This window comes from Bos grunniens, chromosome 13 (assembly GCF_055505025.1).
Source record: "Bos grunniens cultivar Pamir isolate PY7600 chromosome 13, Bosgru_T2T1.0, whole genome shotgun sequence".
Classification (NCBI taxonomy): Eukaryota; Metazoa; Chordata; class Mammalia; order Artiodactyla; family Bovidae; genus Bos; species Bos grunniens.
The window spans coordinates 5,548,423-5,575,554 of record NC_141177.1 but is presented as its reverse complement, the minus strand read 5'-3'; the positions used below and the strand labels follow the sequence as shown (position 1 = coordinate 5,575,554).

At 45.7% G+C, this 27,132-nt stretch overlaps 1 protein-coding gene across 17 annotated transcripts in view; it reads left to right on the top strand.

Annotated features, from left to right (window-relative positions):
• The first annotated feature begins 5,635 nt into the window (after positions 1 to 5,635).
• Positions 5,636 to 27,132, top strand: part of SLC9A8 (solute carrier family 9 member A8) — a 74,513-nt gene continuing 53,016 nt past the window's right edge. For 7 of the 17 annotated variants that reach the window (XR_015138910.1, XR_015138909.1, XM_086331403.1 and 4 more), the window contains exons 1-3: positions 5,988 to 6,599; positions 7,886 to 8,064; positions 14,027 to 14,107. Coding sequence is in view for 11 of the 17 variants with exons in the window: in XM_086331403.1 (XP_086187529.1) it covers positions 6,565 to 6,599; positions 7,886 to 8,064; positions 14,027 to 14,107 (295 nt within the window). In the remaining 6 variants the exon portion in view is untranslated. Of the gene's footprint in view, positions 6,600 to 7,885; positions 8,065 to 14,026; positions 14,108 to 27,132 lie in introns of all 17 variants that reach the window. The other 10 variants (XM_086331404.1, XM_086331402.1, XM_086331407.1 and 7 more) reach the window with 5 other exon arrangements.

Below are 27,132 nucleotides of genomic sequence, written 5' to 3'. Positions count from 1 at the left end.
CTCTTTTCAAATCCTTCGTGTTTCCTAACACTTCTGGAGCTAACAAACTTTATTTTTGGAGTATACTTGATTTACAACGTTGGGTTAGTTTCAGGTGTACAGCAAAGTGAGTCAATTCTACATATACATATATCCACTCTCTTTTTCAAATTATGTCTTTATTTGCTCTGTTGGACTCAGTAGTTGCAGTGTGGGCTTAGTTGCTCTGAGGCGTGTGGAATCTTACTTCCCCAACCAGGGATTGAAACTGTGTCCTCTGTACTGCAAGGCGGATTCTTAACCACTAGACTACTAGGAAAGTCCTTCCACTCTTTTTAAGATTCTTTTCCTCTATAGGCTGTTATCGAATATCTACGCTATACAGCTAGTTCTTACTAGGTATCTATTTTACAAATAGTTGTGTATATACGTCAATTCCAATCTCCTAATTTATCCCTCCCCTACTTATCCCCTGGTAACCATAAGTTTGTCTTCATTACCTGTGACTTTACTTCTGTTTTGTAAATAACTTCATTTGTATCTTTTTTTTAAGATTCCACATATAAGTGATATTATATTCGGTTTTCTGTGTCTGACTTCACTCACTATGACAATCTGTGTTGCTGCAAATAGCATAATTTTGTTCTTTTATGGTTGAGTAACCTCAAGTGATGGAGAAGGCAATGGCACCCCACTCCAGTACTCTTGCCTGGAAAATCCCATGGACAGAGGAGCCTGGTAGGCTGCAGTCCATGGGGTCGCTAAGTCAGACATGACTGAGCGACTTCACTTTCACTTTTCACTTTCATACATTGGAGAAGGAAATGGCAACCCACTCCGGTGTTCTTGCCTGGAGAATCTCAGGGACAGGGGAGCCTGGTGGGCTGCCATCTATGGGGTCGCACAGAGTTGGACACAACTGAAGCGACTTAGCAGCAGCAGCAGCAACCTCATTCAAAGAGTTGACTCATTGGAAAAGACTCTGATGCTGGGATTGGGGGCAGGAGGAGAAGGGGACGACAGAGGATGAGATGGCTGGATGGCATCACAGAATCTATGGACATGAGTTTGAGTGAACTCCGGGAGTTGGTGATGGACAGGGAGGCCTGGCGTGCTGCGATTCATGGGGTCGCAAAGAGTTGGACACGACTGAGTGACTGAACTGAACTGAATATTCCATTGTGTATATACATGTACCATGTCTTCTTTATCCATTCCTCCACTGATAGACATTTAGTATGTTTCTATGTCCTGGTTATTGTAAATAATTGAACATCGGGGTGCATGTATCTTTTTTGAACTATGGTTTTCTCTGGGTATATAACCAGGAATGGCTGGATCATACAGTAGTTCTATTTTTAGTATAGTGAGTGTACCAATTTATATTCCCATGAAGAGAGTAGGAGGGTTCCCTTTTCTCCGCACTGTCTCCAACATTTATTGTTTATAGATTTTTTGATGATGGCCATTTTGATAGCACATGATAACACCTCACTGTAGTTTTGATTTGCTTTTCTCTAATCTTTAATTCATCCCAACCCCAAAGAAAGGCAATGCCAAAGAATGCTCAAACTACCGCACCATTGCACTCATCTCACATGCTGCTACTGCTGCTGCTAAGTCACTTCAGTCGTGTCTGACTCTATGCGACCCCATAGACAGCAGCCCACCAGGCTACCCCGTCCCTGAGATTCTCCAGGCAAGAACACCGGAGTGGGTTGCCATTTCCTTCTCCAATGCATGAAAGTGAAAAATGAAAGTGAAGTCGCTTCAGTCATGTCCGACTCTGTGTGACTCCATGGACTGCAGCCCACCAGGCTCTTCGGTCCATGGGATTTTCCAGGCAAGAGTACTGGAGTGGGGCGCCATTGCCTTCTCCGATCTCACACGCTAGTAATGCTCAAAATTCTCCAAGCCAGGCTTCAGCAATACATGAACCGTGAACTTTCTAAAACCAGTTCAAGCTGGTTTTAGAAAAGGCAGAGGAACCAGAGATCAAATTGCCAACATCTGCTGAATCATCGAAAAAGCAAGAGAGTTCCAGAAAAACATCTATTTCTGCTTTATTGACTATGCCAAAGCCTTTGACTGTGTAGATCACAATAAACTGTGGAAAATTCTGAAAGAGATGGGAATATCAGAACACCTGACCTGCCTCTTGAGAAACCTATATGCAGGTCAGGAAGCAACAGTTAGAACTGGACATGGAACAACAGACTGGTTCCAAATAGGAAAAGGAGTTCGTCAAGGCTGTGTATTGTCACCTTGCTTATTTAACTTATATGCAGAGTACATCATGAGAAACGCTGGGCTGGAAGAAGCACAAGCTGGAATCAAGATTGCCAGGAGAAATATCAATAACCTCAGATATGCAGATAACACCACCCTTATGGGAGAAAGTGAAGAGGAACCAAAAAGCCTCTTGATGAAAGTGAAAGAGGAGAGTGAAAAACTTTGCTTAAAGCTCAACATTCAGAAAACGAAGATTATGGCATCTGGTCCCATCAATTCATGGGAAGTAGATGGGGAAACAGTGGAAACAGTGTCAGACTTTATTTTTCTGGGCTCCAAAATCACAACAGATGGTGACTGCAGCCATGAAATTAAAAGATGCTTACTCCTTGGAAGGAAAGTTATGACCAACCTAAATAGCATATTCAAAAGCAGAGACATAAAAGGTCCATCTAGTCAAGGCTATGGTTTTTTCAGTGGTCATGTATGGATATGAGAGTTGGACTGTGAAGAAAACTGAGCGCCAAAGAATTGATGCTTTTAAAGTGTGGTGTTGGAGAAGACTCTTGAGAGTCCCTTGGACTGCAAGGAGATCCAACCAGTCCACCCTAAAGGAGATCAGTCCTGGGTGTTCATTGGAAGGACTGATGCTGAAGCTGAAACTCCAATACTTTGGCCACCTCATGTGAAAAGTTGACTCATTGGAAAAGACCCTGATGCTGGGAGGGATTGGGGGCAGGAGGAGAAGGGGACGACAGAGGAAGAGATGGCTGGCTGCCATCACTGACTCGATGGACATGAGTTTGGGTAAACTTGGGGAGTTTGTGATGGACAGGGAGGCCTGGTGTGTTACGATTCATGGGGTCACAAAGAGTCAGACACAACTGAGTAACTGAACAGAACTGAATCTTTAATGATGTTGAACATGCACTTTTTGGTCATCCTTATGTTTTCTTTTGGCCATCTTTATGTCCTGAATGTTCATTAGAAGGACTGATGCTGAAGCTCCAATGCTTTGGCCACCTGATTCGAAGAACCGACTCTTTGGAAAAGACCCTTATGCTGGGAAAGACTGAAGCAGGAAAAGGGGGTGACAGAGGATGAGATGGTTGGATGGCATCACTGACTTAATGGACATGAGTTTGAGCAAATTCTGGGAGATGGTGAAGGACAGGGAAGCCTGGCGTGCTGTTTGGGTTGCAGCACCCAAGTCTGTTGGGTTGCAGAGTCAGACACGACAAACAGACTGAACAACAACGTCTCCTTTAGAACTTCTGCCCATTTTTTGATTTGGTTATGTGTTTTGCTTTTTTTTATATTAAGCTGCATAACCATTTGTCTATTTTGGAGATTAATACCTGGTTGGTTGCTTCATTTGCAAATATTTTCTCCTATTCTGAGAATGAAATTAGAACACTCTCTAACGCCATACACAAAAATAAACTCAAAATGGATTATTTGTTCATTTTTAAATTAAATTAAATTACTTTTGGCTACGCCAATACATGTGGCATCTTAGTTCCCTGACCAGGAATCCAACTCTTGCCCCCTGCATTGGAAGTGCAGTCATAACCACTGGAGTATTAGGGTCTGAGGGTCATTTTTCTCTCTAGTAGCTGCTTTATGCCAGGTACTATGCTAGGCACTAGAAATAAAAAAGAACAAAACTTTGGCATTCAGAAGTTTATGTTCTCATGGAGAGAACAATAAATGAACATATAAGTAAAACATATAATATGTTCAGGGTTATGGAGGAAAAGAACGCAGTAAAGGGAAGAGCACTTGGATTTTAGACAGGTCGGTCAGGGAAGGCATATTGGACAAGAAAAGGGTAAACAGAAAGTGGGTGTCAAGGAGCAACCGAGGAGCTGAGTATTCTTTTTTAAAAGGTTTTATTGATTTGACTGTACCAGGTCTCAGTTGCAGCATGTGGGATGCAGTTCTTTCACCAAGGCTGGAACCCCAGCCGCCTGCATTGAGAGCCCAGAGTCTTGGCCACTGGGCCACCAGGGAAGTCCCAGGGCTGAGGATTCTTGGCCAAGGGCTTGGCCAGCGCAGAGGTAGAAGTGATCCTGGTGTGTTTCAGGTGCCCCCAAAGAAGTCACTGTGACCACAGGGAAAGTGTGAGTAGGAGGGGAGGGGATTGACCTCACAAGGCAGAGGGGCCGGGGTTGAGTCCTGGAGCTTCTCCACCTTTTTTTCCCTCTGATTGAGACTGGAAGCCAGGGTACCTTTTAAGCAGGGGAATGACTGAAGTTTAAAAGGTTCACTGGGGCCTCTGTTGTGTGTGTTTAGTCCCTCTGCTGTGGGAAAAGCTTAAGGAAGAACAGCAGAGCCAGATAAAGGGTTTAAACAGCTATCACAGCTGCTGAGCTACGATGGTTGCCACCAGGAAGGGAAGTAGCTACAGAGCTGGCATCAAAGCCAAAGGCCTCACAAGAGGGTACCAGCTCTCCGGGTGGGGGCTTTCCTACCCCTCCAACTTCACTTTGTTCTTTCCTGTTTCCCCAACCCCACAGATCACTGCTAACTGTGGTTTCCCAAGGACAAAAGAACAGAAAAAAAAAAAAAAAAACAACCAAGGGGGGCCTTGGAAATAAACTTTATTCTCCTTTCATCCTGCCTGGTGTCTGGAAATTCTTTTCCAACCCACACAGACCACGACACAAACCATGTGCCTTCATGCTCAGTCCTATCTGACCCTTTGCGACCCTCATGGACTGTAGCTCACCAGACTCCTCTGTCCATGGGATTCTCCGGGCAAGAATATTGCCCTTTCTTCCTCCAGGTGATATTCCCCACCCAGTGATCAAACCGGTGTCTCTTGTGTCTCCTGCGTTGGCAGGCGGATTCTTTATCACTGGGCCACCTGGAACCACGTATAGGCGTCTTATTATTTGTTGAGACAATGAACGAATGAATGAAGGATTCATTCTTAGATCATCCTCCTCTGTTTTAAAGACAGGAATACAGTCAGAACTCAATAAATGTTTACAGATAGAATATTGCTGCTGCTGCTGCTGCTGCTGCTAAGTCGCTTCAGTCGTGTCCGACTCTGTGCGACCCCATAGATGGCAGCCCACCAGGCTTCCCCGTCCCTGGGATTCTCCAGGCAGGAACACTGGAGTGGCTTGCCATTTCCTTCTCCAATGCATGAAAGTGAAAAGCGAAAGTGAAGTCGCTCAGTCGTGTCCGACTCCTAGCGACCCCATGGACTGCAGCCTACCAGGCTCCTCCGTCCATGGGATTTTCCAGGCAGGAGTACTGGAGTGGGGTGCCATCGCCTTCTCCGAATACTGCACAATTCTGCAAAACCCAGGTGGCTAGTCCTCTTTCGGGCTGGGGAAAACAGAGACTGGGGGAGTATACCCCTGGGGTCCCTCCGCTCAGCTTACTCTAGAAGCTTCCGACCCACTTTAACTATGGTCAATTCCTGGACACCGGGAGGAACGCGCGTGCTTTCAGGATGAGTCACAGTCACCTCACAGGAGTTTCCCCAAAACGTCCCAACCCTGTGGAAGGGAACAGCCGGAACTTCGCAGGGCCAGAGGGGCCAAAAGAAGTGCGGCCACACATCTTGAAAGTTCCCCGCGGTCCTCCCACGCGCATCCTCCCACCCTGCGGCCATAGAGACGATGGGACAGAAATGCCGGCCTCGTGCAGCCGAGACTCCGCCCCCCTGCCGGTCGGCCCGCCCGCGCCTCCAGCGGAAGCCGGAAGCAAAAGCGGGCCCTGCTAGCCCCGCGCTCGGTGGTCTCGGAGGCTCCGCGGGATTGGGGAGAAGATGGCGGAAGAGGAGTGAGTGGGCTTTTTCCTGGGCGGCTGAGGCGGCAGGGCTGGGCCCCGTCGGGTGACAGCGAGCCCTTCAGGCCGCCCTCCGGCCCCAGAAGGCGGAGCTCCTCGCGCTGGTTGGCCGGGACTGACCATGCTGGCGCCTGCGAGCAGGGGGAGGGGCGGGCCTGGGCGGCGCGGCCCCCTTGAGGTTGGACCCTCTGGCTAGTTAGCGGCCGTTCGTCGTCGATCTCGGAAGCTGCCTTGCGGAAACCTCAGCCCAGATTTCACTTTCCCATTTTTCGTTCATCTGCTGATTACGCAGCGCTCCGCCGCCTCCAGCAAGTCCCCCCCACCCCTTACGTAGCCAGTCCCCTCCTCCGTTGTAACGATCATGTTTTCTAGTTTCCTTCAATGAAATCCATTTATTCATTAAACTGGTGGCCATCTACTGTCGATCAGGCCCTGGTCACATGGTAGAGATGGAGACCGACCAGGAGTCCCTCTCAAGGAGCTTTCATTCTAGTTTAAAGAGAAGACCATGAATAGACAAGATGATTTCAGGGCTCTGAAGGAAGCCGAATGGTACTGGGGTGGAGGAGGCTTCTCAGGAACAGGTGACGTGCCGGATGAAACCTTAGAGACCAAAAGGAGGAATAGGAGAGGGAAAACAGGTGCCACAAAGAGCTTAGTGTCTTTTGAGGGACAGAAAACAGGGAAGGCTGGAGTGTAGAAAGCAGGGGAGCTGGCTGTATAAGATAAAGGGAGTGAGGTATCTCCGTCCTTCAGTTGCCTCTGGCGAAGGACCACTCTTTTAGTCTTTTCTGCATACCTGCCAGGCACAGTCTGTTGCATGTTATAGATGCCCATCTTTGTGGAAGGAGTGTATAAAAATTAACAAGGAACCAAGCCAACAGTTGAAATTTGACTCCCTTGCCTGACAAGTTTTCTATATGTCTTTTAGCCTAGTGGTCATTTCATTTAGTTAGTTTACTTACTGAACATCTTGGCTGTCACAGACACTAAACTGGGCCTCAGCAGCACAAAGCAGAAGAGGTGGTATGGCTCAGTGATTTCAAATTTGGATTCAAATCTGGCTTGATTCTGCCACTGACTGACTGAGATACTGGCCAAGTTAAGCCAACAGGCATAACAAAAGGCTCTCTGAGCCTGTTGTTAACAGGTAAAAAAGAGAAAGTAGCAGTGTCCACCTCAGGCTTGTTAATGCCTGTTAAATGCAAGTTTGTATGTTACCTGGTCCCAGAATGAGGCTGTACTCAAAAAACATCAGTTGTTACAATCACAGCTGCAATGGTTACTACGTCAATATCACACTGGTTTACAATCCCAACACAAAGTGAGGAAGTAGCTGTGAGGAACACAGTGGTGGGATGGAGTGGGGGTGTTACAGAGGGGATTACTTTTGGGCCACTGAACTGAGGTTCTTGTAAAGTAGGGTGGGGCATTCAGACTTAATCAACAATTGAGTAAAAGTGGCTTCTTCGACTTGCACATTCGATCTAAGGAAAGAATGTAAGCTGGAGAAGTAAAGGCACTTAGTAAATGATGTTGGATCTTGGAATTTCTGCTGTGCTTAGTCCTTAAATCCCCCATTAAGGGCCAAAGAGCAGGCAGCATTTGGTTCTACACTGGCCCTGACTCCCCCTTGTCCCTGACCTCTAAGTGGTTGTGTTCAGTGCACCTGAGGCCACCCGTACCCTCATGCAGCAGCAGGCAGGAATTTTCCTAACCAGCTTCTCTCCAAGGCTTGCCTCTTGGTTGCGGGCCTTGTGAATGCCATAGAGCTCTATGCCAAAGTTCTCTTTCTGGTTTGTGTATGTGTTGATAACTCCGGGCCATCTTTCCTTTGTCTAATTCTGCTGCTTTTTATGTTCTCCAACAGGTTCCCCAACACGACTCATGAAGGTTTCAATGTCACCCTTCACACCACCCTGGTGGTCACTACGAAACTGGTGCTCCCGACCCCTGCCAAGCCCATCCTCCCGGTGCAGACAGGGGAGCAAGCTCAGCAGGAAGAGCAGTCGAGCGGCATGACCATTTTCTTCAGCCTCCTCGTCCTAGGTGAATGCGGGTCCTCGGCGAATGTTCACAGAAACACCAGCCCCTGGCATTTTGAGCGTCTGTGTGCGCTGTCTGTGTGGTCAACCCCGGGTCAGCTACTGTTGACTGTGTCAAGTCTGCCTCTCATTTGACTTTCAGTTCATACACGGAGGGTCACTGATCAGTTCCTGATGCCATAACTGTTTCATCTCATAGTCCTCTTTCTTTATAAAATCATTGAGCTTAGTCATTCTGAAGAACATCTTTATTGTAGATGTCCTTTGAAACAAAGACTTCAGGAATTCTTGATCTGGAAAGAGCCTTGAACATCTTCTAGTTCATTGTATTTCAGATTCTGCTCATGAGTCTCTGGGTGTGTCTGTATGACGCCGTGGGTGGGGGTTGGGGGTCACACGGCAGAGCGTCTGACTTTCTGACCAGAGCCGCATTTTGTCTCTTGTGTCCGTTCGGCTTCCGTGTAAACTTTCCCTTAGTTAAGAGTTTGCTGTGAGTGAAAGACCAGACCCCCTGTGTTAGCACACCGCTTTCTGTGATCTCTGTCGCTCTTGCTAACTGTGGTCACCGCTTTTGCCATGTCTGTGTAGCACCTGTGCCGCTCTTTACTCACGCGATATTTTTCTTCAAAGAGATTCACTCTCTCAGGCTTAAGATCTCATTTTATTCAACGTACTTATTTCACAGGTGAAGAAATTTAGGCCCATAGAGTTTAAATTAATTGACAGATCTGTTTTAAGGGAGACTGGAGGCTAATATTGGAGAAGGCAATAGCACCCCACCCCAGTACTCTTGCCTGGAAAATCCCATGGACAGAGGACCTGGTAGACTGCAGTCCATGGGGTCTGTAAGAGTCGGACACGTCTCTGTAGCTTTCAAGTAGACAACTTGAGCGACTTCACTTTCACTTTTCACTTTCATGCATTGGAGAAGGAAATGGCAACCCACTCCAATGTTCTTGCCGGGAGAATCCCAGGGATGGGGGAGCCTGGTGGGCTGCCATCTCTGGGGTCGCACAGAGTCGGGCATGACTGAAGCGACTTAGCAACAGCAGCAGAGGCTAATACTGGAGAAGGCAATGGCACCCCACCCCAGTACTCTTGTCTGGAAAATCCCAAGGACGGAGGAGCCTGGTGGGCTGCAGTCCATGGGGTTGCTAAGAGTCAGACACGACTGAGCAACTTCACTTTCACTTTTCACTTTCATGCATTGGAGAAGGAAATGGCAACCCACTCCAGTGTTCTTGCCTGGAGAATCCCAGGGACAGGAGAGCCTGGTGGGCTGCCCTCTATGGGGTCGCACAGAGTTGGACACGACTGAAGCGACTTAGCAGCAGCAGCAGCAGAGGCTAATATTCAGGTTGCCAGACATCGGTCAGGAAGTTTAGATAAAAGACAATTTCTTAGCTGCCTCTCAGACACTATGGACAGGAGACAAGTGTCTTAGACCAGAAAACCCAGTTAAAACTGCATAACCACTTTGGATCAGCTAAGAAAGAAATAACTTCGAATAGGATTCTCCAAACTTGTTTGTAAAGTGAAGTTGGCACGTTTACATTTTATGCTCCTCTTTAATTATATTGTCGTATTTCTAATTAGATCTTTTCAGAAGAACGGAAGGTACAAAAAATATAAGAGTGCAGAGTATTTCTCTGATGGCTGTTAGGGTTGTTTTGGGTTTAATTTTTTGCAGAAAAGTGTAACTTCTTTCACATTTATATTTAGACTATTAAGTAATTTTACTAAGTAATTTTATTTCATTTAAAATCTCAGAACTCATCCTTGTCTTTTATAGGTTTTTTGCCATGCAGCGTGGTTTGTGGGATCTTAATTCTTGACCAAGGATCAAACCCAAGCCCTTGGCATCACTGCAGAGCCTTCTCCACTGGATCGCCAGGGAATTCCCATATAGTTTTAAAAAAGCTTTTTTCCAAAAAAGTACACAAACCACAAGTGTACAGTGTCCATTTAGATTGGATATGCCCAAGTAATTTTTACTCTGTCAATGTAATTCTACTTCTCAGGGATTACTTCAACAATCAAGGACTCTTGTTTTCTTTTTCCCCCCTTTTGTTATAGTACTTGAATACTAAGAAGAAAGCAGTTGTTTTCTTGACCAAGAAGTCTTTAGTTACCGGATCCTTAATCCTGAAGGAGTATTGTTAGACTGTTTACACTGTGGTCAGCATGATATGTTAGGGGATATAAAAGGCAAGCCTTGGGAAAAAACTTCTGTTTTGTGATCACCTTTTTCACAGGAGGGTGAGAAATAAGACTTTCAAAGTGACTTTCAGGGTGTGGAGCATCCCGGATTAGCTTGTGCCAGTGATCACAAAACAGGTTTTTATGATGTGCTTTTTAATCCACATAAAGTGCTGCCCAGTGTTTGTACATCTTTGAAGCCAAAAAGGGCTGAGCTGTATTTAGCAGTGCTGCATACTTCTCTTGGATTGTCTTCTCTACAAACCCGTCATAAGCCTCTGACATTGGTCAGAGGGTTTCTGTTTCCCCTAATCAGTTGACGATTTGCATCCGTAGGTTAGCATGTGTTGTGGGAATGGAATGCTTTCTATGTCAATTTGAAGGGAGGTTTCCCCTCTCCTTCTGTATCAACAAATTATTACATATCTTGTGTATTTACTCCTGATTAGATGTCCACACAATGTAAATCTGATAAGGAAAACAATGTCTATTAATAGATAACTTGCCAGATCACTTAATACATAGACTAGTGAATTGAGGGAAATAGTCCATAAGTTATTCTAGACTTTAGGAGTTCCTAACCTATAACAGATTTACCGCTTTTGTTTACTATTTTAGTCAAGTCAAATGAGATTGTGACTTTTGTGTGCAAAGGATGCCAGAATTCTTATTTTGACTTCAAGAAGTTTGAGATCAGTTGACCTGCACTTATCCTTTGCTGGTCTCTGACTCCACAGCGACAGTGGTGAGTCCCTGTTGCTGATTTACACCATTAGCGTCATTTGACACATTTTATGGGCCATAGAGTTTAATGGAGTTGTTAAAATTGACATCTTATGTTTCAGTGTATTAAAACTTCAGGCATGAAAAATTGGAAATACGTTAACTTGTGGTGCTCATACCATCCATATCACACAGAAGGTTTTGTCCCTCCTTGCTCTGTATTTTCTCAGGTGTACTTGAAAATGTGTGCTCGGATGTGTGTGTATACATATGTACATTCATAAGCACTTAGGCAGCGATAGGCACATACTGTCTGGAGTTTGTTTTAATGTAAGAGGGGTCCTATAGCTCGGCTTTTCCTCTCACAGAATGGCTTGGAGATCTTTCCATGTTAGTGCTTTTTGCATATACCTTTTTTTTTTTTAAGACAAAAATCTGTGTGTGTGGTAAAATAGACATAAATTTACCATTTTGAAGTGTATAATTTAGTGGCATTTATTACATTCACAGTAATGTAATTTGAATCTGGGCAACCATCACCATGATCTAGTTCTAGAACATTTTCATCACCCCTAAAGGAAACCCAGTTCCTGTTAAAAGCAGCCACTCCCCATTCCCCCTCCCTGCAGTCTCTGGTGAACACTGTTGTGCTGTCTCTAGGAATTTGCCTGCTGAGGGTGTTTCATACAAATGGGACCATGCGGTCTGTGGCCTTTTATGTCTGGCTTCTTTCACTTGATACAATGTCTTCGGGGTCCATCCGTGTTGTGGCATGTGTCAGAATCCCCTTCCTTTCCGTTACTGAATAATAGTCTGCATGTTTATCCATTCATCAGCTGATGGGCATTTGGATGGTTTCCCCCTTTTGGCTATTGTGAATAGCGCTGCTGTGAACATTTTTGTCCATGTACTTAGGAATGGAATCGCTGGGTTAAGTGGTTACTCTGTGAGGAGCTTTCTCAGAAACTGCCGAACTTCCCACCGTCGCTGCCCAGTTTTACATTCGCCCCAGCAGTGCACACGGGCTCCAGTTGCTCTCCATCCTTGTTACCATCCTAAAGGCTGTGAAGTTGTGTCTCATTGTGGTTTTGATTTGCATTTTTCTAATGATTGATGAGGATGAGTACCTTTTCGTGTGCTTATTGACCATTTGCATATCTTCTTTAGAGAAATGTCGACAATGTCTTTTGCCCATTTTAAAAAAGTGTGTTGTCTTTTTGTTGTTGAGTCGTAGGAGTTCTTTATATACTGCGGACACAAGACCCTTACCAGACATATGACCAACAAATATTTTCTGTCGTTCTGTGGGTTGTCTTTGCAGATCTCCTTTTTGTCTCTGAAGACCATTCTTCGGCATTGCTCGTCCTTACATGCAGCTCTCTGTTGATGGACAGCTCTTCTTTGGCTCTTGTTTGGGGTGGGGTGCTGCACCCGGCCTGAGTTGCTGCGTGCTGCAGGACCTCAGTTCCCCGACCAGGGACGGAACCCGCGCCCCCTGCACTGTGTGTGCAGAATCTCAATCATTGGACCACCAAGGGAGTCCCTCTTTTCCTCTTTAGCTTCAGATAGTTATATGATTTACGAGCAGAAGCTTTTAAATTTTGTCATCCAGATTGGTGCAAAGAGAGAGCAGCAACTGATTCCACTCCTTAGAGCTGTATATTTCTGTCTACTTATGTGCTCGTGTGTCTACGTTTTTATACAGTAGGCATTCTCATTGGTTCCATGTTGAGCTCATGCATTGGAACTTTTTTCTTGCTCTTAGTATTTAATGTAGGACTTTTCTAACTAGGCTAAATATTTATAATAAAATAACACCACAGATTGACAGTTTAAAGCACAGAATGAAAGGAGGACAAAATTTCCATATTTACAACTGTTTCCTTTCTCTGGCCACCTGGTGCTTTTTGGTGGGACTAAAGATAATCTAATTTGTCAACGTGGGCTCTGAGGGTGGCCCATTCACAGTCATGCAGATTGTTTGAACATTTCCTTTTACAAAAAAAGGCAACTCATTTATTTTTAGTACTATAATACTCTGATGGGATGGCATACCACCCAGGTGCCTAGTAAAAGAAAAAAGACATGCACAGTAACACTTGGGCCTTGAAATTACATTCAGGAGTTATTTATGTGAAAGTGTGCTTTTTTTGGTCTGAAATACCTATTCCTTTCAAACAGTTTTACATCTTTTTGGTTCTTTTCTTTCATGACAACACCCCTGTGAGGAAAGTCAGACATTATTCTCGTTTTCCTGGTTGAGGATGAAGGCCGCCAGGAGTGGGTAGTGGGTGCCAAGGATTAAGGGGACAGGGTTGGAATCGAGCTCGGGCCGGTGGCACCCAGCGGCGGTGTGACCTTGCTCAGCCTCAGCTTTCTTGTCTTTAATCAAAGGAGGCAGAAGTGATGGCAGCTCATTCAGAGGGAGTGTTGGCAGTCAGCTGAGAGGGCACTTGGGAAGTGCGCAGGGCCGCCCCGGCTCGTGGCGAGCCCTCAACTGGGGAGGCCCCGGTGCCTGGCTGGGGAGCAGGCACCCCGTCTCTAGGTCTCTATTCTTATCACCAGATTAGGATTAACTTTTTCCTGTTTGTAAAACACCCTGACTTCCTTCTGTGTTGAAAGAGAACAGATCACACGGCTGCAAAATACTTGTTTGTCAACATATATTCTGATGCAGCTGTCTTTGTGTAAAAGTGATTGAGTTCATTGACTTCTTCCTCACTGTTGAGGATCATTTCTCAGAATAAGGGAAATTTGAATAATTTTAAATGGTTGTATGAGATTTAACCACTCAGAAGAAAGATAGGTGTCTGTGGCTCTTTCAGCAACTGGAAGGCAGCAGCTAGGTCGAGTGTGTAAAAGAATAAGTAAAATGTAATGAACTGCCTCCAGACTCAGAAATAAATTGAAAACACAGCTGGGACTTACCGTGTTACTGCCAGCTGTCCACACCCTGGCGGCCTCCCGGAAGTAACTGCTGCCTTGGGCTTGGGGTTTCCATTCAAAGCTGGGTGGTTTTAACAGTGTCTTATTTTTTCCCACAGCTATCTGCATCATATTGGTGCATTTACTGATCCGATACAGATTACATTTCTTGCCAGAGAGCGTTGCTGTGGTCTCATTAGGTAAGTGCTTAATGGCGATCCTGTACTTAAAGCAGTAACAGTACCATTTTCTGAGTGCCTCCCAAGTGCTCCTGAGCACGAGAGATGTGGTGTACACCCGACCTCATTTCATCTTCTCTGCCAGCTGCCATGAGGGTGTTATGATCCTATTTTACAGATGAGTACACCGGGGGCTCAGAGAGTGGTGATGACCTCCTAAAAGTCACATGGAAGCCCCACTATATGCTTAAGATCCCTTTCTACTTCTGGAACCAGGGCACAGCCAAGGCTTTCATCAGTTTAGTATATTGTGGTTACTTTATTTCTAGTTTCCAGTAGCCTGCTGCTGATATCTGTGTCTTATCACCACTGCTTTATAAGTTAATTTTGTGTATATATTTCTACATGACAGGCTTTGCAGTTGGTACAGTGGTAAACAATCTGCCTGCCAGTGCAGCAGACGCAAGAGACACGGGTTCAATCCCTGGATTGGGAAGATCCCCTGGAGTAGGAAATGGCAACCCACTCTAGTATTCTTGCCTGGGAAATTCCATGGACAGAGCAGCCTGGCAGGTTACAGGCCATGGGCTCACAAAGAGGTGGACACGACTGAGCATCTGAATACACATGCACGCACAGTTGTATGTGCTTTATAAGTTTTCTTTTCCTTGTAGATCTGGTTTAGTATATTTAGAAATTTTTCCCGATGCAGCATAGGTTTAGGTTAGGTTTGGAAATAAACATTCATGCTGTTCACTCTAAGGCCCACTGCTAGGCTGCGCTGTCACTCCACTGAGGCGAGTAACTGACACTTAATTCATAGAATCACTGAATTTTACAGCCAGAAGATATTCTCACTTTAAGGTTTAACGTTAGTCAGATCTAAAGTCGTCAGAGGGCATTCCCTTCTACTTCACTTACGTTTCCCTCTTTTGTTTCCTGTGGCAATTTATTGAAAGGTAATTAGCCTCAATTTAGAGTATGTGAATCAGTGTAATAACAGTTGAGCTCACATGTGAGTTCATTGAAGTGTTTAAGAAGGAAGAAGCAACGGCCTCACTCTTCAGTGAGTGTTAAAGTCAAGACGTGGGTGGGGGCGCTTGCAGGGTAGTAAATAGGGTTTCACTAAGGTTGGCTAAGGTGAGTAGGCAGCTTACTACGTTGCCGTTCCTTTCTGTAATTTCCACTCGCCTCCTGATGATATTTAATATTGCCTCATCACCTTTAGTGTTCTGTAAGTTAATTTTCCTTGCCTTAGATCTGCTTTAGAATCCACCTGCAATGCGGGAGACCTGGGTTCAATCCCTGGGTTGGGAAGATCCCCTGGAGGAGGGCATGGTGACCCACTCCAGTGTTCTTACCTAGAGAATCCCCATGGACAGAGGAGCCTGGCAGGCTACAGCCCATGGAGTTGCAAAGAGTTGGACAGGACTGAGCGACTAAGCATAGCACAGCACAGCTTAACTTTAGAAATGAATGAGCAAGGACTCCCTGATTAAAGTGGTTAAAGATTTTACCAGGGATGCGAGTTTGTTCCCTGGTCAGGGAGCTGAGGAGCCCACATGCCTTGAGGCCAAAAAACCAAAACAAAACAGAAGCAATATTGTAACAAATTCAATGAAGACTTAAAAAGTAGCCCACATCAAGAATATCTTAAAATAAATGGAATGATCAGACTCTGTCCATTCTTCTCCCACCAGCACTCCCACAACTCTGGTTCAGCCCTTCCTTTGTCTTCCCTGGACTTCATGGTACCTTCAGTGCCAGGTTCTGGGCTGTGAGCTTTCACAGTGTCATCTCATTTAAGCCCCATAGCCCCAGGTGATGTCATGTTTTAAGGAAGAGGTACCACTAGAAAGTTTTGATCTTCAGTGAAGAGTTAGAAATAAGTTTTACTCAGAGTTCCTGTTCTCTATTGAACAGGCTCTTCATATGCACATCCTGGCAGATTCTACAAGAGCCTTAGAGCTCTAAGAAGACGAAGATCATTCATTAACATTCCTTTCCTGATATTGGGCATGTTGAAAATAACCTGTTTAGCTAATACCTGTTATTCTTGGGCATCCAGTAAAGGCTTAAAAAACCGCTCAAGGAAGTTACAGTTCTGTGGTCAGTTTACGTAGTTGCTGGGTATCTGGTCTGGTGCTCATGGAAGTTGAAGTGGCGGTTTGTATGATTTGGTTTGGAATGTCAGGGTCCTCACTGACTTCTGAATGTTTGAGGGACGGCAGGCCGTTGAGCACCGGCACTTAGAAGACGACTTACGGAGGTGGTGGTAGGCGCCTGGCCTGGGCCACCCCCTCCGTGGAGACAGAGTCCTCGCCTTGAACCTGGTGTCTCGCCACAGTGCACGTAAGGAAGGGAGGCCCCTCCGAGTCAAGACTGGGCTTTGCCATCATGAAAAGTGCGTTATCTTTTACCAGTGAGTGTCTGAGCGGGGGGGAGGCAGTGGACAGCGTGAGACCCAGTTCTGGCCAGTGAGATCAAAGGGAAATAGGCCGGGGTGGTGAGTTTTGGAAAACTTTTTTCTCTCTGGTAAAAAGAAATTTCTCCTTCCTTCGATACTGTTGTATGAAGATATGATGTCTGGAGCACTGGCAGCCATCTTGCAGTCATTGTGGCTCAAAGACAAAGCCAGAACGCTAGGGCCTGCCAAGGGGACAGATGGAAAACCCGGATTCTCAACTGCACTGTTGAATTGATAGCCCTGAAACCACCTGTCTCAGAGCTGCCTGTTATAGGAGATAATAAACATCTATTGTTTAAGCCATTCCTAGTCAGGTGTTCTTTTCCTTGCAGAGGAAAACATCTTAACTGATACAGGACTCTTTCCATTCTGTGGACAATATCAATTCAAAAGGGTTCAAAGAACACAAATGGGTGGGGGTGTGGTTGCACACCCATTGGCTCAGGGCACGAGAAAAGCTACAGGCAGTGCCAGCTTCAGACTTCAGTGGATCAAGTCTCCTGGACTCAGTTTTCTCCATTTCTCAACAGTGCTTCCCTTTGTTTTGGCTTCCCTGTCAGGCTCTCTCCACGTGGCAAGCCTCTCCAGCTTCAGGCTCACTCCCCTTGCAGTGGCAGTCACAGTGGGAGAGGTGCCCTCCTCTCCTCCCAGGTTCCACCAGAAGTTGTAGGATGAACTCACCAAATGGCCACCCAGAACCGGACATGGAGTGGAGTGATGGTGGGGGTCAGCCAAGGCTGTTCGGCCACAGAGTTTATTTCTTCGCTGATGTTACACAAATAACTGTAGCCAGAAGAGCCAGGTCTTAGGAAGGGGTGATGGAAAGTCCATCTTACTTTCAGTACAGATTTTCTAACGCAGGTGATTGGAATGCTAAGAGCACTTCTAGGGACCATGCTGGGGTCCAGAAAATAGTTTTTGTTATATTAGAGGACATTTGGTTAGAATTTAGAAATGCTGACAAAGCTTTCAAGAGTCCTGTAATTCATAAAGCTATGTAGATGAGAGGAAAATTTTTTTCTCCTATTGGAGCAAAGTGTAACAAAATACTGAGATAGCCACTATTTCAAGAATTTCCAATTTTTGTGCCAAAACAGCTGCCAGAGAAAATGAGGTTTTCATTCTCTCAGGGATAAGTTTTCCTAGCCTACTACTTCTAACCAGAAGTTACTTTTTAGTCCATAGTCATTTAGAGATATTGTTGACCTTTTGTGTCAAGCATTCATAGTTCCTGAGAAACTGTTGGTATGGACAAGGGCTGTCCGGGAACTTCTCTGGTGGGCCAGTGGCTGACTCCGTGCTCCCAGTGCGAGGGGCCTGGATTCAGTCCCTGGTCAGGGCACTGGCTCCCACATGCCACAACTAGAGTTTGCATGGCGCAGCTAAGACCTGGTGCAGGCAAGGAAATAAATTTTTTAAAATATTAAGAAAAGAAAGATAAAAGGACTGTCTGTATTCTAAACAGCACATTTCTACTCTTCTGTTTTATTATATTTTAAGTGAATCCTGAGACTTTGATTCTTTATAAAAACATAGTACCAGCATAAAGCTCTGAAGATGCTTCCTTGGCCCTTGTTCACAGCTTTCAGATGCTTTCTATACTTAGGGAATTCTGTAGTTCGGGCCTTTTCAAGTAAAAATTTTTGGGCACATTTAAATAGCTATACCAAAAAAGAAAAATCCTCTTTTTTTTTTTTTTGACAACCAGCTCCTCTTATCATGCCTCTTTCTCTCCAAACTACTCTTGGAAGTACACATATCCATCAGATGACTTGACTTGGTTTGAGTTGATACCATTTTTTATGTTCTTTACTTTTTCCTGTTCTTTCCATGTATTAGTAAAGTTCACATATTTATTTTTATTGGCCATATAGTACGGATTCATTGTTTATATATTTGGGACTGAAATTGATAAAGAATGAAAATAAATACCCTGTCCACTGTCCTGATATATACAGCAGAAACGGGAGTAGATTTCTTTTCTTAGTCATACTTTACTGTAGAGTGAGGAAAGGCCAGAATGGGGTTAAGAGTGAAAATTTGACTACATGTGCCAGGGTTTAGCCTAAATGCTGCTGCTAAGTCTCTTCAGTCGTGTCCGACTCTGTGCGACCCCATAGACCGCAGCCCACCAGGCTCCGCCGTCCCTGGGATTCTCCAGGCAAGAACGCTGGAATGGGTTGCCATTTCCTTCTCCAATGCATGAAAGTGAAAAGTGAAAGTGAAGTCACTCAGTCCTGTCCTACTCTTAGCGACCCCATGGACTGCAGCCCACCAGGCTCCTCTGTCTGTGGGATTTTCCAGGCAAGAGTACTGGAGTGGGGTGCCATTGCCTTCTCCGAGCCTAAATACTGCTGACAGACAAATCAAGTTTTAACTTGTAACTGGATTTGATTGAATCATTGAGTAAATAGAAATACACAAATGTGCTTCCTTGTCACAGTCTTCTTAACTTTGTGCTTTTAGTTATGTTAACTCCTTGTGTTGATTAAAAGATTGTAATTTTTTAAGAGTAGGGCTCTTTTTGTCTATGGAAGATTTCAGTGGAAGTTGAAAAAATACCACTCAGTTCCTGCGTTGTTGACCCTGAGTAATTCTGAAAATAGCATATATAGTGATTGTAGTTCTAATTTTACTTAAGGTTTTGTTTTGTTTTTTTTTTTTTTTTTGGCAGGGGAGGGGAGGATAAAGTCTTTATTTCACCAGCAAATAAATTCAGGTCATCTCAGGTTTAGTAACCAAACAGATCATAAAAAAACATGTTTGCCCTCAGATTTTTTAAATTGTAAAATTTAAAAAAAAGGGATTGTAGACATATATGTATACACATAGGCCTTAGAAATTTATACAAGTATAAATGTATAAATAGATACCTTTGTGGTCGTTTAGTCACTAAGTCGTGTCTAACTGTTTTGAGATCCCATGGAGTATAGCCCGATAGTCTCCTCTGTCCATGGGATTTCCCAGGCAAGAATATTGGAGTGGGTTGCCATTTCCTTTTCCATCTAATTTTACTTAAGTTCTAAAAAAAGTTTTGTTTTTTTAAAGAAAACTTAAAGCAAGAATCCCGGCTGTAACTGTTAACAGCTTTAATGAGAGTTTGACAGTGATGCAGCTTGAACTGTCCCGTGGGTAAACTCTCCCTGAACCTTAGATACTTTGATTTATATTAGAGAAAGAACAGGCATTCATTTGTTGGCATTAAAGTAGCTGTCTTAGAGGTAGAGGCCAAAACTGGTTGTCAAATTGACAAAATGATCGCATTAGAGTCTCAAGATTGTCCAGGCTGTTGCATTCCAAGAAGAATGCTAGCAGAGACTTTTAACCTCCGCGTTTCTGGAACGTGGATCAGAGGTGACAGTTTATTCTTGGAGCGTCTTGTTGCTCTTTCACAGCCGTTAGCGCAGTGTGATACTTGCCCTTTTGCCTGGACTCTTGCCCCTAGTTTTCTGACCATCTTCTCTTGGCTCAGCATTTTTTCCATCTTAAAGTTACATTTTACACTTTAATCTTTCAGATATGTCAGAATAGTGAAGTAGTCTCAACTTCAGAAGAGAAAGGTTGCTAAAGGATTGCATTCTGAAACTTGCTTTTCTGGGCTGACTTCTAGACATTTCCTCTTTCATCACATACGTGCTCTCAGTGGGTTAGAAAGGAATAACATTCCACTCAAGAAGTAAGCTACCTTTGAATATATACGTGTTTAGGGCTTCCCTGGTGGCTCAGTGGTAAAGAATCCACCTGCCAGTGCAGGAGACATGGGTTCCATCCCTGGTCTGGGAAGAGCCCACAGAGGCAACTAAGCCCGTGTGCCCCAACTACTGAGCCTGTGCTCTACAGCCCGGGAGTCACGACTACTGAGCCCAATTGCCACAGCTCCTGAAGCCCGAGTGCCCTAGAGCCCGTGCCCTGCAACAGGAGAAGCCACTGCAGTGCAAAGCCTGCACACCGCGACTAGAGAGTAGCCCTCACTTGTTACAAAAGCAAGCCTGGGCGCAGCAACAAAGACCCAGCACAGCCAGAAACAAACAAAAACTTTATCAACAGCACTTCCCCAGGAAACAGACAGACGGCCCTGAGGACCCCCTCTCCCCTTTCTGGCAAGTCTTCTGTCTTTCAGAATACTATCTTTGGAGTATTTATTTTAGTACAGGTGGCAGCATCAAGGACAGGAATTTCAAAATTAACCTTATTATAGGATAAGTGGTTGTATGATTATAGCTGACAAAATGTGCTACTGCTGCTGCTGCTAAGTCGCTTCAGTCGTGTCCGACTGTCGCTTCAGTCGTGTCCGACTCTATGACCCCATAGACGGCAGCCCGCCAGGCTCCCCCGTCCCTGGGATTCTCCAGGCAAGAACACTGGAGTGGGTTGCCATTTCCTTCTTCAATGCATGAAAGTGAAAAGTGAAAGTGAAGTCGCTCAGTTGGATCTGACTCTTAGCGACCCCATGGACTGCAGCCCACCAGGCTCCTCCATCCATGGGATTTTCCAGGCAAGAGTACTGGAGTGGGGTGCCATTGCCTTCTCCGAAAATGTGCTAACAGTATTTTAAAAAATCATTTGTGGTTAAAAACGTATTGCCTCAGTAATTGTATTCTTTTCCACCCGTTTATGTAGTGGCCAGACCTGTCTCCTCACGGTGATCAGCCTCAGTCATCCCTGCCAGTGTAGGAGGTTTCCAGGCCTGCTGGTCTCTTGGCACAAAGAGCCCAAACTGATCAGGCAGTTTCTGCTGTTAACTCTTACTGTGTGAACCCTGGTAGCCACGTCCCCTTCTTAGGTCCTTTCAAGACACTGAGCCTAAAGTTTCAGGCTAAGGGAAGTAGAAGTCCTTCAAGTAGGAATCTCCACTCCAGAGGGAGTCCCTGAGAGTGGTGTTGGGTGGTGCTCCTGTTGTGTGCTCTACCCACGCTTGCCTGTTGGGTATGTAACCCCACGTAGTGGTTTAAGAAGTACAGTGCATCTTAGAGGCGGGCTCCGTTCCTCACAGACGTCATCTCCAAGCTGGTTCCTCAGGTTCGTCTTTAAGAGGCCGCCTAGCACTCCAGCTGGTAGCTTCCAGATAGGACTGTGTGACGTCCACGGCCGCAGCCCACTTCTGCACCTCCTTTGTCATAGAGTGAGTCTCTTGGTTTGACGTGTGGTTGTGCAGTACCCCAGTACTTGTGCCTTGTGGACCCGCACAAGTTTGGTCTTCAATGTCATCTTAAAGTGGGTTGTTCCTGGGCCCGTCTGGCCTCATAACTCGGTAGATGTGGCATCCCAGCTTGTGAAGGACAGTTCTGGCTGCGTGGGCACTTGATGCCTCATACTCAGGGGCTCTGTCTCTGCCACGGCCCAAGAGCATGCCAGGAGCTGTTGGGGTTCTTTCCCCTTGGGGGTTTTCCGAGGGGTGTATGGTTCTCTTCTGCATGTGGCATCACCTTGCTCCAGAACCCCAGGGATCTATGCTGAGAGACCCTCCCCTGGGGGCTTGCTGGCCTCCCTTTCTAGCAGATACTTCCAGTCCCCTTGGAGTCAGCCAGATGGTATGGCAGAAGCAGCAGAGCTGCTCGAGCTGCGACTGGTGGTTCTTGTCCTCACTCAAAACCATCGGCCTCTTAAACACCAGTGAATGGGTGGGAGCAGTTTTCTCAAGTGTGGGATGTGTTGCCTCCAAAACCTGGGGGAGGTCTCCCAAGCACTGTGCTTCTTTATTAGAGTAGAAGTTACTGACCTTGTCCTTTACTTGGAGGCAGTGGCTTGGTGTGCTCCAGACCACTTGATCCCCAAAAACTTCCCAGATAGACAGGCCCCCAAAACTCTCCATCCTCTGAAGCATCTGTGTCTTACAAGACATCTCCTTGCCACATTGTGCTTAGCAGATTAGCATGAGGTCAGTAGTGGACCAGTGTGTTGTCCTGAACACCCGAATGGTCTGTGTCCATGGGGGCTACATTATGACAGGAAGCAGGAGTTAACCTAAGGCCTCATTTGGGGGCATCTGTGTAATCTTGAAGTAGCCTGGGAACTCTGTATTCCAGCAGGGTGGTGGGGCCACTTCTGGAAAATTCTGGAAGGTCCACGGGAACCTGCAGGTTAAAGGTGCTTGTGTACATCTCCAGGCTCCCCAACCCACACGTCTGAGTCCCACTTCTCCCATATCGGAGCCCTGCTACGAGAAGGTGTGGGAGGTTTGTCTTCCTGAGTTCACCTTTCTCTGAAGGTCTGCCACTCTTGCGGTTCAGACTTTCCCAGTCTTCAGCTCTGGAGACCGTCCGACTGCAGGAGATGAGGGTCGATTTCAGTGCTGCCAAGGCGGCCCTCTGACTCTCACCCTTTGCTTGAGGTTGGTGATTGTTTCAGCCTTTCGTGTTCTCTTTTCAGAGCATGAGTGGCACTCAGCAACAACCGCAGTTCCTCTGTTCTTTTTATCTTTGTTTTTTGGCTGCTCTGCAGCATCTGGGATCTCGGATCCCCATCCAGGGATGAAACCTGTGCCTCCTGCATTGGAAGTGTGGAGTCTTAACCGCTGGACCACCAGGGAAGTCCCACTGCTTTTCTTACAGTTACTGTTTCAGCCGTAACCTCTGTAACACCAGAGATGGTTCGTGAGCCCCTGCCTCCTCCAGCAGCCATGACCCAGTCCACCACAAGTGAGAGTCTCAGCACTGGCCCTGCTGCCCTTGGTGAGGGACGAGCAGTGTTCTGCCTCCAGTGTTGGGGCCCTTTGCTGGGCAGCTGTAGAGGGGTCCAGCTCCAGAATCCCGTCCTTCAAGTGTGCTTCCCGCGACCACCCTACTCCTAGAACCGCTGGTCCCAGGTGGCTCCCTAAACACAGAACCTGAGACGGGCTTGGGGACAGGTGGTGTATTGCGGGGTGCTCTTTAGGAGTAAATCCGTAAGGAGGGAGTCAACAGGCTAGGGAGGGAGCGTGCCAGACGGTGGGCGTGACCTCAGGGGAGCCCTCGCCTGGCCTCGGCACACGGCTCTGGGGCAAGTCCGCCCAGCAGCCTCTGTTTTTCCTTCAGGCAAAGGGGTGGGACTTCTGTACCCCCATCAGGTGGTCAGTGGCTGTGAGCGGGTGTGGGGTGGGCACAGCTTCCAAGATGAGGTGCCTCGAGGCAGCTAAGCACAATTATCTGCACAAGGGGACAGCTGTGAGCCCTTAGTAGCCGCACAGCTGGGCCCAGTGCAGGGGACTGGGCTGGCCCCAGGGCCCAGGGTTTACCATGGTAAGCTCTTCACGACATTTAAAATGCCTGGACTCTTGAGCCAGCAACCCCTCTTTCAGGGGTTTTGCCTGTGGATACCCTTACACATGTGAAACGATGTGTTTGCTCAGATGGGAATGGCAGTGAGAGCGAAGCCTGGAAGACACCTGTGTGTCCATTCCGAGGGGCAGATCACTGGATGGCACAGTGGAATACACTGCAGCCACTAAAAACACAAAAAGCCTGAGGAAGCTCTTCATGTGTTGATATGGGATAGTTTCTCAGAGGTAGTGGTAAGTTTAAAAAGTTGATACCGTACTACCATTTAACTTAAAATCTATGTTACATGTGCATGCCTGTGCACGCATATGCTTTGATTTGGTTTTTAAATTTTATTTGTGTATTTTTGGCTGTGCTGGGTCTCCGTTGCTGCACAGGCTTTTCTCTCGTTGTGCGAGTGGGGCGCCGTCCTCTAGTCGTGGTGCTCGGGCCTCTCACTGCCATGGCCTCTTGTTTGGAGCACGGGCTCCAGGGCACGCGGGCCTCAGTAGTTGGGGCACGTGGACCCAGTAGGCGTGACGCACAGGCTCCATTGCTCCGTGCGTGTGGGATCCTCCCGGATCAGGGATCAAACCCGTGCCTCCTGCACTGGCAGGTGGATTTTTTTTTAACCACTGAGCAACTAGGGAAGCCTTTTGCATGATTTTAAATGTACAGACACTCAGCAGAAATGTATAGTATAACCAAGAAACTGGTAACATAGGTGGCCTCCAAAAAGGAGAAAAGAAGCCAGGATAGGACAGAGACTTAAGTTTTCACTGCAGACTCTCTTGGAGGTTTCAAGTTTTAAAACAAGTCTAGACCTGCTCTTTACTAGCTGGGTGATGCTGGTCCTTGGCCTTTGGTTTCCTTTTCAGGACTGACGATGCTAAACAGGGCAAGGCATAGAAATCACGTAGTGTGATGCCTACGTGCTAAGCAGTCAGGAACTGTTACCTGCTGTTGTTAATATTATTATCATTTGTATTATTATGGTCTATTACCTTGTAGGGTAATGGTGAGAATGAGCTTAAGTAATATACATTGTATGCTGTAGGACAATGCCTAACACCAGTGTGTGTGTTTCTTTTTAACACAATGCAAATAAATACGTGTGTGTGTGTGCATATACATACATATATATATTTCTACTTTTTTGTCGCGAAGTCGGACATGACTGAGCGACTGAACTGAACTGTGCATATATATACATATATATATTTCTACTTTTTTAAGGGAACTGGGATCATGTCCCTGGAGAAGGCAATGGCACCCCACTCCAGTACTCTTGCCTGGAAAGTGCCATGGACAGAGGAGCCTGGTGGGCTGCCGTTTGTGGGGTCGCACAGAGTCGGACACGACTGAAGTGACTTAGCAGCAGCAGCAGGGATCGTGTCCTACATCCTGTTTTGTAACCTGATTGTTATACTTAATGTATTTGAAGCATTTTCCGATAATGCTCATATTCACGAGCGCTCATGGTTTACAGTGATGATGGTAGACCAGCAGTGCGCCCTGGGAGAGAGGGTGGCGGATGTTAGTCTGTGGCAGCGGGGCAGGTGGGCTGCCGTGGTGTGGTCTCCCCGTGTCTCAGCCTCGAGAGGTGGTAGAACGCACCCGGGAGCCAGCAGTCCACGGTCACTCGCTGGCCCTGAGCTGTCAGAAAACCTGGGAAACTCTCTGAGCCTTCCTGCCTGAAGCATTCTCTTGAGGATTAAGAATGACTTAAAGTGGAGACTTCCATGGTGGTCCAGTGGTTAAAACTTTGCAGGGCCCTGGGTTCGATCCCTGGCCAAGGAGCCAGATCCTATATGCCATGGCCAAGAAGCCAGATCCTATATGCCATGGCCAAGAACGAAGATCATGCATGCTGCTACTAAGGCCTGGTGCAGCCAAATAATTTTTTTTTTTTTAAGGATAATTTAAAGCAACAAAACCTGGGAGAAGGAGCTTAACAAATAATTATGAATTGCTCCTGATCCTTTGAATTAATCCAGTGGTATCCATAATCAGGTGTATGTATGAAGATTCATTGGGGCAAAAGGAGATAATAGAACTTATATTTCTATTTAATTTGAATCTCTTTCACAGTCTCTACTTTTGGTGTTATTTTATTTATTTATTTTTGGTTGCACTGCACAGCTTGTGAGATCTTAATTCCCTGGACCAGGGATTGAACCTGGGCCCTCGGCAGTGAAAGCGCAGAGTCCTAACCACTGGACTGCCACGGAATTTCCTGTGTTATTTTAAAATACAGTGATGAAGCAGCACTTTTTTAGTAATAATAAAACAAAAATTTGTAGCTTGGAGGTGCATGCTTAAATTCTTTTTACTGATAGGGATGTTCAAAATTGCAGCTAGAGTGTTATTTCTAGGGTGTCTGGTTGTGCAGTATAAATTAATTTCCTCTGTATACTAGATTGATTTGACCTAACTTTGAACCTCAATCTCAAAAGGTAAAGGAGGAGTTGGCCAATTTGATGCTGCACCATAGTTAAGTCCTAGGACACTTCAAAGGATTACTCATGTAATAGTATTAGTAGTAATAATAACATCATACTGTATTTTACAAAGCTTCCAGTTCCTCATAAATAGTAATACAGAAACAAGCTTAGGCAATGGAATAATCACTGATTCTCGGATGTGATTGCTTCATGTGTAATTATAAAAGCATTTATTGTAAGTATTAAAGTTTGTTATACATTTACAAGGGAAAAAGAAAGTTGAGGTTTTAATAACAGCGACAACAACAACAAAAACACTAGCTTTGAAAATGAAATCTGAAATCATGGAAGAAGGATCAGTCTCCCTTGTGATCAGGAACAGTTCCTGAGTGCAGAAGGCACTGTAAATTCGAACTGAAACCGTAAAAGTAGTTTCTTGCCTGTCGCATCGGCAGAAGAGGCTGATGGTGTTCCAGGGTTGGTGAGGATGCTTTGGTGCAGGGGTTTAAATCCGCATAACCACTTTGGAGGATAGTTTGGCAACAGTTGCAGAGATAAAAGTGCTCATGCCATTCATTGTCTTTGGGTCTGCCCTAGGGAAATAAATATCACAAAGAGGCATGTACATGCATGCTCACTGCAGCTGTTAATGGTAAACAGCTGGAGATAGCCATCATGGGAGGAATGTTAAAAAAAAACGAGTGACTTTCAAAAAATACAGGGGGAGGGATAAATTAGAAGATTGGGATTAACACACTCCTATAAATAAAGTTGATAGCCAACAAGGACCTGCCGTACAGCCTAGGAGACTATACGCAGCATTTTGTAATAACCTGTAAGGGAAAAGAATCTGTAGAACAATGTATATGTGTGTAACTGAGTCACGTGCTATACGCCTGA